At 35.3% G+C, this 10,657-nt stretch overlaps 1 protein-coding gene across 1 annotated transcript; it reads right to left on the reverse strand.

Moving 5' to 3' along the window:
• Nucleotides 1-981: 981 nt before the first annotated feature.
• Nucleotides 982-10,063, reverse strand: LOC311295220 (uncharacterized protein). The gene is made up of 6 exons (XM_084416482.1): nt 9,957-10,063; nt 8,976-9,311; nt 7,965-8,279; nt 7,461-7,577; nt 6,322-6,347; nt 982-5,263 (listed from the first exon to the last, which is right to left on the reverse strand). Exons 1-6 carry the CDS (start codon nt 10,033-10,035, stop codon nt 5,189-5,191), a joined length of 948 nt encoding a protein of 315 aa, XP_084272608.1. The 5' UTR covers nt 10,036-10,063; the 3' UTR covers nt 982-5,188.
• Between the last annotated feature and the right edge of the window lie 594 nt (nt 10,064-10,657).

Genomic DNA, 10,657 nt, shown 5'->3' on the forward strand with positions numbered 1-10,657 from the left:
CAGTTTAACCCTCTGATGGTCTTTATTTTTGTCTACACTCGTGTTTTTTGGGGTCTCCAGAGACCCCAGACAATAACATTTAATTTTGTAACAAGATAATAGTTTTTTTTTTTTTTTTACAAATGTAATTTTATTCTGTTTGTTAATGTTTTTACTCAACATTTGTGCAGTTTTTGGAGAATTTATGATATATTTTAAATTTCTATAAATAAATAAATAAATATTTATTTAAATAAGCTTTTTACAAAAAAACAGCATTTGATGTAAAATTCACTTTATAAAAGACCCAGATTTCTAACTTTCATTCATGGGGATAACATGGATCATTTTAAATGGTTTAATGTAACATTTATGCCCATTTTTTGGAAAATGCAGTAAAAAAAAAAAAAAAAAAAATCACTTTAACCACTAGATGGCTATAGAGCTCCACTATATGCTATTTGCTATTTGACTACCTGAAAGATATCTTTTCACAAGTTGGATTCATATCTAAATATTATAAAAATCACAATTATAACAAAAATAAAATATTTTTGTCAAAGTTTAGCATTTTTTTGTACTGAAGAGACTGTCCAGAGACCCCGAAGACCACGAGTGTCACAAATTTTGTCACGCTAACATAAAAACAGATATCATTCCAATTTTTTGTTTTTTTGTAGATCTAGAAAGTGTTGAGAGCCGTAGAAGGTTTCATACCATTTGGACAAAGGGAACATTTTTTTTTAATTTGAGCAAAAGTCATTTGGGGTCAAAAAGACCCCGTAAACCATCAGAGGGTTAAACATGCATTTTAGTCTGGGAATGTAGCCTTAGGCTTTGTCTGACGGCCAAAAGTGTATGTACTAAAAGCAGTGCATAATACATCACTGGAATGTCCCCTAGTGTCAAAGCCAGGAAATTACAGTTTTAAGAACTAAAAATGTTATGTTTTAATCCATCAGAGTAAAAAATCATTCTAGACAGACACACAATGATCACTCTAATAACTCAGTGTAACATTTATTTCTGAATACAAACTTTAAAAAAGAAACATGACAAATTCAGATTTCAGCTCTTAGTCAAATGTTTGACATACAATGTAAGAAGTTCCTTTAGAAAATGAAATGGACAAAAATATTTAGCTTTTTTAAAGCCTCAATAGGATTAAATGTGTGATATGCGCGTATATGTTTTGCAGGGATGCAAAACATACACAGCTCACAGGCCAAATAACTGAATATAGTGCACATAGTATTAATTGCTGTTTACACTATGTGAAAATACAACATTATCATTTGAAAATGGTTTATTGTTATTTGCAAAGGCAAAAACAATATTCAGATAACAATCACATCAGGGGATGCCCAAAAATAAAACAACACTTGTGAGAATCTGATCAGCAGCACTTAAAATATCACATATTTTGTTCACAATTTCATGTTTAAGGTGTTACAGTTTCACTGTAATTCATTTGCACACATTTAAACAAAGATGTTTATGAAACAAAGACTATAAAAAATGACCATAAGAGTGTTTGTTCTCATCATGTACACACAAATTTGAAATTGTGCTGTAACACTTTTCCTAGTGATTGAGATTGAAAAAACAGATTGAGGTTTATAACTGATTTTAAGGTGTCAGTTAGCCACCATTAAAATGGGTCGTACCACATAGTGGAATTACGCAAGAAACCCTCCCTTATTTAAAAACTTGCATTTATTGCGGACGGAGCAAGAAAATTATGTATGTGTATAACATGCATTATGCATAGTTCAGTTGAAACCTTGCCCCCTATTGGACTGCAGTTAAACTGAACGTATGAGACAAAAAACATCTGCTTAAATAACAACACAGATTGAAAGATAAACAGTGCATTCTTACTTCAGTTACAGGTCATTCACATGCATGTAAGAGCAGGTCTAGAGACGTGTAGAAGTTAAACTTACTTTAACTTGAGCTCAGCATTTTTAGAACACCACGTCATTCACGAGACACTGAACGCGTGACTGTCAAACACGTCAGTCTAGCATAGTGAAATGGGAAAACGTTTATGAGGCCTACTACAGTTTTCTTTCAAAATGGTCACTTCACAGTAGAAACATGAAAATGGTAGCATAGTGAAAATAAGATGACTTGAGCGGTTATATAAAACGCGTAGAATTGACGCATTGTTAAATTTTTGGAAAGGTTCACGTAAAAGCACTCGTGCTACACACAGCCTACGACGTACTTACGGCGGGACTTCGACAAAGAAGTATAATAATTCTGAAGTATAAATTGGGCTTTGGACATACGTCAGCACTGCACCTGAAACAGCAGCTGCCTTTTACAGTTCCTCCTGAATCAAGCAATGAGCTTATGTAGCGTTCTACTGTAACAACTACTGTAGTTTGGAAGAGACGGAAACCTGTGACGTAATACTCGGAGCGTGGCTTTGGAGACGTGTGCTCGAATTGGGCTGGTATACATAGCGGTATGCAGTACCGTTGTTGTGCTGAATTTCGACCCCCGCCAAATTATTTTAGAAAAAAAAATTCTTACAATTTCAACAGAGACTACCGGCACTTTTTTCCCACTTCGAGCACTGGGTCTTAGTGTAAATGACGAAAAAAAGAAAAAAAACTATGTTTCTGTGTGGGTCACTTTAGCAGCTTTAACAAACCTCTAAAAACGGCTGACCAATCCGACAATGCAGCTTATACAATTATTTTTATCTGTCGAACAGATGACTACAGTGTGCCATCTGTAGACGTTTTTTCATACAGCGTCTGCTTTAGCATTATTAATCAGCATAATGTAGAGCATTTCATAATAAACAGTGTTAAAATATGTAAAAATATTTAGAGATGGGCAAGAGCAAGGGAAGACAAATCTTTTAAATAACTAGTTAACATTGTTTTGCCCTCATGATGATAATTTTGATTATCAGATTATGTACAATGTTTATTTTTAGTAGTTTATTATTTTCAGCAAAATATAAAATACTTTTCTTAAAGGGTTAGTTTACACAAAAATTCTGTCAGTAATTACTCACCCTCATGTTGTTCCAACCCCGTAAGACTTTCGTTCATCTTCAGAACACAAATTAAGATATTTTTGATGAAATCTGAGAGCTGGATCACTAGGCTTCTCTGTAATTGAAACTTGCCAGACCAGAAAAGTTTATAAAGACAATGTTTAAAATAGTCCAAGTGATTACAGTGGCTCAACCATAAGTTTATCAAGCGACGAGAATACTTTTTGCGCAAAAACAAACAAAAACAAAAACTATTCAACTATTAATTTCTTCTGTGTGGGCCTCTGAGTGAGTTCACGTAGTGTAACAGCGCAGCGCAGTGCAGCGTCAGAACGTAGGCTCACTATTGGCTGATGCTGGTCATGTGTGTGATTGCTGGCCAAGTAAGACATGTTCCTGGATCAACATATTTTGTTGATCCTGGAATAACATTCCTGTCCCAAAATTTAGTCCTTACCCTATTCCTACCCCTAAACCTAACCCTACCCATAACTTTTCCCTAAAATCAGAGGGAAATGATAGGTGAATAACACTGATGTTGAAGCACCTCACCCTGGGTCTAAGCCTAAACTTGACATGGGCTGGGTTTCCCGAAACCTCCTTAACGTAGCGTAGTGTTTGTTCTTAAGTTACATCTTAAGCTGTAGCTTATTGTTAATACGCGTTTCCCGAAAACGTTCTTAGTTAAGTATACCTTCTGTAAGTCATACGTTCGGAAGGTTGGTCTGGACCACTCTTAGCTTTACCTTATCACTGTTGCAGGTCTATATGAATATAATTCTGAAGTTTTAATACACCCAGACAGTGTTCAGTTAGGCTAATTCAGGTGTTTTCATGCAAAGAATAAAATTGTCATTGCACTGATTGTTGTTAGAATTTTTATTATATTATTATTATATATTATATTATTAATTTAATAAAAGATCGCTTTTAAAGGCCAGTGAAAGCATAGGCTACTCTCAGTTAAGTCCTATTCGGACGCTAATATTGTTTCTCATGGGCTCGTACAGTATTTTAAACATTTACAGGGGTAAGTCGGTTATTTTAGTACCAAATTAGTACCTTCTGTTTTTTGACAAACAGGTCGTGTGGTAATTTAATTGCCGTCTGAATCCACATCTCCGAGTTTACAAGACGACATTCAAAATCCACTGTTTAAATCCTTTTTGATCGCTGCTGAGCACCGTACATAAGATGTACACTTTTATTAGTCTACTGAAATGCTGGAAAGTATTTACAAGAACAATATTTCATCGCAGCTCCACCTCAGTGAACTAAAATGGGAAAGAGAAGAAAGCACGTAAAAATTTGAAATGGTAGCAATATGTGATACAATTCAAAAATATTTTAGCAATGCTATTATAGGCTTTTTAGTTTGGATTATTTTTTATAATATCCCATGAGTCCTAATAAATGCAATTTCAACTATTTCTGAAGTGCTTCTTTTATAAAGAGCACTGCTTTCTCACATAAACAGCCCCTGCACGAGAGAATAATTGATTCTCGAGCCATCGATGTCAACCAATTCAGCAGCATCGCCACGGACAGCACCCGGTAACGTCGCACGTAAGAAGGTATATCTTAAGCAGCTTCCTAAGGTATGGTTCGGGGAACTCGCCTAGAAATCACCTTCAGTTAAGTTATACCTTAAGAGTCTTTGTAGCGCACTAAGAGACAACGTTATCGGGAAACCCAGCCCTGAACTGTAAACTTGTACCTCAAATCTGATGTGTTGATTGGAAAGTTGTTCCAGGATCAACAAAGATGTTGATCCAGGAACATGTGGTACTTGGTGAAATCACGTTCACCACTGGCCAATAGTGAGCCTATGTTGTTTTTTGGAAAAAAATCTTAGATATTGTTTTAGCTCTCTGGGCCCAAGATTCTCATCTTTGGTGCCTATTTTGAGTGTTTAGGTTTTTTTTTTTTTTTTTTTTGAAGAAATGCGTATATAACTTATTTAATGTTTTAATCTGTTACTAAAAATGACTAATAATTATTTTTTGTGGTGTTGAAATTCGTGTTGAGGTGAAACTCCACTGGTATTGGTCCAACTACTGAAATCTTGATATCATGACACTATTTTTCAGAGCAATTTACTATAAAGAGAGGTAGGAAACAAAAGAAAATCTCTCGTTTCCCATCTTCTCTTCACTTTCCTTTTCAGTTAAAGTATCAGAATAATTATAAATGTTATATTGATGTCTCACTGGCAGCTTCAGGCTCAATCTCAGTCTGATTCGGGGACAAGCCTTTAACACCATTCGCCTGTAAGACAACAGATTCATAGAAGGTGAAAGAAATTAATAATTCAGTTACACACAAAAAAAATTAGAGGCTATGAACTGTAATTGTGCATTCCTTTAGATTTTTGCAGAATGTATGGTGGTTTTCTTTTCCTAAATATTAAACATGTTGTCATAATGTGGGATGTTTCTCGAAATGCATCTGATAAACTGCATTACACTGTCATCTTCTGTACTACAATAACACTGTCATGGTCAAAAATATTTGCATCCTTGCACTTCAAATCCAAATTAACCCTAAAAAAAAAAAAATAGTATTTGGTCTCTATGACTTTTTCCAAAAACATTTACCACATCTGTATAGTGTTTGCATTCCAATGTCTGAAGCATTAAGATTTACATATCACATTCAGAACGAATTTATCAAATAATGTGATTTGTGACTTAATTTGGCAGTTGAAGATCCACATTTCATCTTTTCCAAACTCTGCACATCTAAAATGCTTGAACTATTGTATTAGTAAGTATTAATATAACAGTACTGATACTTTTACTTTCTACGAAAAGTTGCAGGTTTTTTTTTTTTTTTTTTTTTTTTGTTTATTTAAGAGATGCACGGTTGTATTGGCCAATAAACGGTATCCAATTTTTTAAAAACAGCCAATGAACAGGGCCGATTAGATCCTGTAAAATCAAAAGGGCGCGGAAAAACATGTTCAGACTGCAACTCATACGGTGTGTGAAGAACATCTGTCTTGTGGTTTGATTTAAGTGCTGTCAAAATAATGCATAGATCCTACAGCAGGGTCATATAACAGCCTATGGTATATAAATATAATAGTGAAAATATAATTAAATAATTAATATTATATATTAACGAATTATATAATAATATAAATGTCTCCATACCACTGTTTGTTATAAAGTAAAATAGTACAAGAGCAGTGCTGTCCTGAAGAGTCAGTTATTATTGGGTTAATGTAGTGATTTCTGAATCTAACCAAATAAAACACAAACTTGTTACCAATTGCAGATCTGAATCTGATTTCTGTAGTTAGACAAATTCAGTGAGTATCTTACCTGATCATCGTGCTGCATCCTGGTGTCTGTTTGAACAATACAAAAACTCAATTAAACACAACATTACTAGGGTTATTTAGAATAATCTTTTGAACTCAATTTCCATCTTGTTAATGCAATGGCCAGTTCGCAAACAAATGATTCTTCTGAACCAGTTCTGGATGAGCCAGTTCCCCAAACTGAACTGAATTGTCTGAAACATTTGTGGCTCAAGTCAGCACATATGCACAGTTATTACATTGAAACATTTCAGATGTGCCTGACAGTCACTCAGACTCAAAATGTGTGACCTCATTTAGGGAGATCACTAATTTATATTTAAATGACTGAAGATGAATGACTGTGACAACGATACTGCTTTGAGACCAACACGAAGAGCTTCTCTGGCACCAGAATCCGACACCAATCGTTGATATTGCCATGACTTAAAAATTTGTCTTAAAAAATGTGTACTTTACTTTAAGCTACAATCTGGATTTTTTTCACCGCCGGGGTCGCTAAGCTCTTCAAAACAATAAGAAAGGCATAGATTGATGATGCAGTATGTGAATGAGCGTGGAATCATGGAACTTGACGTCATCCCGATGGAATGGAGTGAATACATTGATGTTTTTAACATGACACTGGAATGATGCAGGGCGCGATTGCTAATGAGAGACAGATATCAGGGCCACACACATGAGTCCCACGGATATAAAGGAATGAGGACATTTCATTCTACTGAACTACCCACAAGTGCTGAATAATACTCACTTAGGTCAGTTTATTAGACGAATGAAACTAGTGAGGTAACGCAGCGCTGTTTCACTTGGTCTACACCAGTAGTTCTCAAACTTTTTTGGTCACACCCCCTTTAAACCTTTAAAAACATCTGGCTTGACAGTAGACTTGAATTCTGACACCATAAGCTTCCCGCTTTCTAGCATTATCTCTATTATTATCATCCTTTTTCTTTTTGTTGCAATTATTCTGTTTATTGTACTGAGATACACATACTGATAAAAAATAAATAAAAGAATATTAATCATTAGTCCCAAATTCACACATTCTGTTTACAATGTCTACAAACTGTCTGAAAGAAACAGTTCACAGATAAGTATCAGACTTCAAACACTAAAGTATTACCAGGTATTACTCACCTTTCCTTCTTTCTTTATACTTCCAACAAATCACACCAGCAGCAGCAGCCACCAGCAGAACAACAGCAACACTTATTCCTGCAGCAGCAGCTGAAGACACACCTGAACCTGGAACAGCTGAAGACAGACATCATTATTATTCATCAGAGTGACTGATAATCAATTTTACCACTGTCTTTTTCTCATATTTACACTTTTCTGCTTTGGTCATTAGATGTATGATATTGATTAAATTGACAGATGGCGCCATCTGGTGGTCTTTTGAAGAACAGCAGCTAAAACAGCATCAGCAGCACAGAAAAACTGACTTATTTTTCTCATGTTAATGACATTAATCTTGTGAACAGTGTTGGTTGCGTCACTTGATGTGAAGGTGATCTCAATTATGAAGTCAAAGCTCACTTTCCCAAATATCCCACAATGAAAACATTTACTAGGTCGATTTAAAAAAAAATGTTTTAACCATTTTAAATTTGCTCAAGGGAACTACTAAAGAGTACTCACCAGTGAGAGAAACACTGAAACTCCTTTTGACGTTGAAGCTGCTGCTACTGATGTCAAGTACATATTCTCCAGAGTGTGTGTTTCTGGTGTTTGTGATGGTCAGAGATCCAGTCTGATGATCCAGCTTCAGTCTGTCTCTGAATCTCCCATCACTATGAACATCTGTACAGATCTTACGGGGTTCTCCAGTGATTTCAGCGATGCGAGTGTCATTAAAATACCACGTCATCACATCATTTGGGTTTTTTTTTACACCAGGATCTAAAGTAACAGATTCTCCCTCCTTCACTGACTTTCTCTTTATTTCATCTCGTTCTGAAGCAGGAACATGTGAAACACAAACCAACAGATGATTAAAGGAAATGTATACCAAAAACACACAAAATGTGAAAGAACTACAGATAAAAGCAACATTTAATATCTATTTGTATCCTTTTTCAGCATTGCTTTGCTTCCGAAGAGCTTTATTAACCCCCCGGAGACGTGTGGAGCACTTTTATTGTGGATAGATGCACTTTTCTGGACTTCAAAACAGAAACAGCAATTCACTGCCATTATAATTCTTGGCAGAGCCAGGACATTTTTTAATATAACTCTGATTGTATTCGTCATATACACCTAGGATGACTTCAGGGAGAGCAAATCATGGGCTAATTTTAACTTTTGGGTGAACTATCCCTTTAAACATATATAATCACTTTTAAATCTAGTGTGCCACAAGTTCTGAAAAGTGAAGCCAAAGCGTCTCGATCTTTACCATAACTGTTTATTTCACATCGACACGAGTTGTTCTGCAGTAAACTGTACAAACCGTTTCTGCAGGAATGTGGACGGGACCTTGATATCGCGGCTCCACTTCACACTCACCACTGAGCAAGACTCTGGCTCCAAAATGTCAGTGCCATATTTGGACTTTGGCGGCTTCACTACTCTACAATGGAAGAGAGTGAAGTTGCGTTGTCCATCTTTTTTATAGTCCATTTAAACAGGTTAATTCATTAAATTACTCACCGTGACCAGTGACATTGAAGGTCTTTTCTAAGCTATTTCTGCTGCTGCTGCTGAAGATCTTTAGTTGATATTCTCCAGAGTGTGTGTTTCTGATGTTTGTGATGGTCAGAGATCCAGTCTGATTATCCAGCTTCAGTCTGTCTCTGAATCTCTCAGTATCTTCATTACACTGAACATCTGTACAGATGAAACTGAGATCTCCAGTGATTTGAGCGATGCGAATGCCATAAAAATACCATTTAATATCTTCTTGTTGGTTTGTTTTAACACCAGTGTTTAGAGTGACTGAATCTCCCTTCATCACAGACACTGACACTCTATCAACACTAGACACACCTGAAGAAGAAATTAACAGTTCATTATAAATTATAAACCAAACAAAATTGCACAACACAAAAGGGCTGTGAAAAGGGTTTTTTTTCTTCTTCTCCATGGTGAGAAGAGAAATGTCTGGATTCATAATGTAACATGCAAACAAACATCAGAAGAACATCAATGATTTACACATTCACTCATCAGACAAACGAGTCTCATGGACGATCTTGATTTGTGGATTCATAAACCAATTTTCATAGATTCATCAAGAATATTTCCCATTATGAATATTATAGATTAATATTATCCATAAAAAACATTTGGTGCTATTAATTACAAAATATTGATTTTGTTTTTAGTATTAAAACAAAACGTTTTGTTGTAACACTAAATATTAGACTATTAATTTGGCAGAATTACATTATTCATTTGGCATAAGTTTTTTTTATTCAAAGCTACTCATTTCATTCAATGTATATTGATAAATTTCTATTGTAATTTAAAAGATTTCAAGTTTAAAAAAGAGAGCAATGTTTTATTAAGAGAACAATGGTCTAGGAGCAGTAGTGAGCACGTGGATACAATCTTCTGCCAAATAACTGTATCACTTTCGTCATTTATTTTTATGGTTGACTAGGACAGAGATTGTAACATAAAATGTCTTACCATGTGCAAGTAAAAACAACACTGAGCAAAATAAATATTTTGCGTTCATGTTTTCCATGCACAGTTGTTCCCGCCACATAAACTGGAAATAAATGAACGCATGGAAATCTTCTTCTTCTTCTTTGCGGCAGTTAGCATCCAAAAAGTTGCATTACTGCCATCTGCTGTCAATTATCATGTCACTTCATACTATAACTCGTCTTTCGTCCTCTTTAAAAAATAAAACAAATATTTATTTCCTTTTTCACTTTTTCCGCATTCTAATATATTTTTTACATTATACTGTCATACCAATTTCTTGTAAATGCTCTTACCTTTCTTGTGTAAATTTTCTACATCATTGGTTCCCAACAGGGGGGTCGCGGCCCACAAGGGGGCCTCAGCGAGCTCTGTGGGGGGTCCCGTCATATTTTGAAAAGTTTTGAGCAATGAGCATTAAATAAAATCATTAACTTTTTTCTGTTAAAAATTTACTAAATGTATATAATGAGCATCATGAATCCATTTCCAATCCGTGTTTTTGTCTTATCCTGAACCACTATGGTACACCTATAATAAGTGTTTACATTGGGACTATTTAACACTGGTTCGGATCGCTGCCGCTGCGGAGTAGCACAGTCTGCGTGACTCGTCATAGATGTACACAGAGAGAAGTATAGTTCCGGCTACAATGTTCTTCCGAAAGACGCATTATTCTGTTA

Source organism: Rutilus rutilus (assembly GCF_951802725.1).
Source record: "Rutilus rutilus genome assembly, chromosome: 8".
NCBI classification, from domain to species: domain Eukaryota; kingdom Metazoa; phylum Chordata; class Actinopteri; order Cypriniformes; family Leuciscidae; genus Rutilus; species Rutilus rutilus.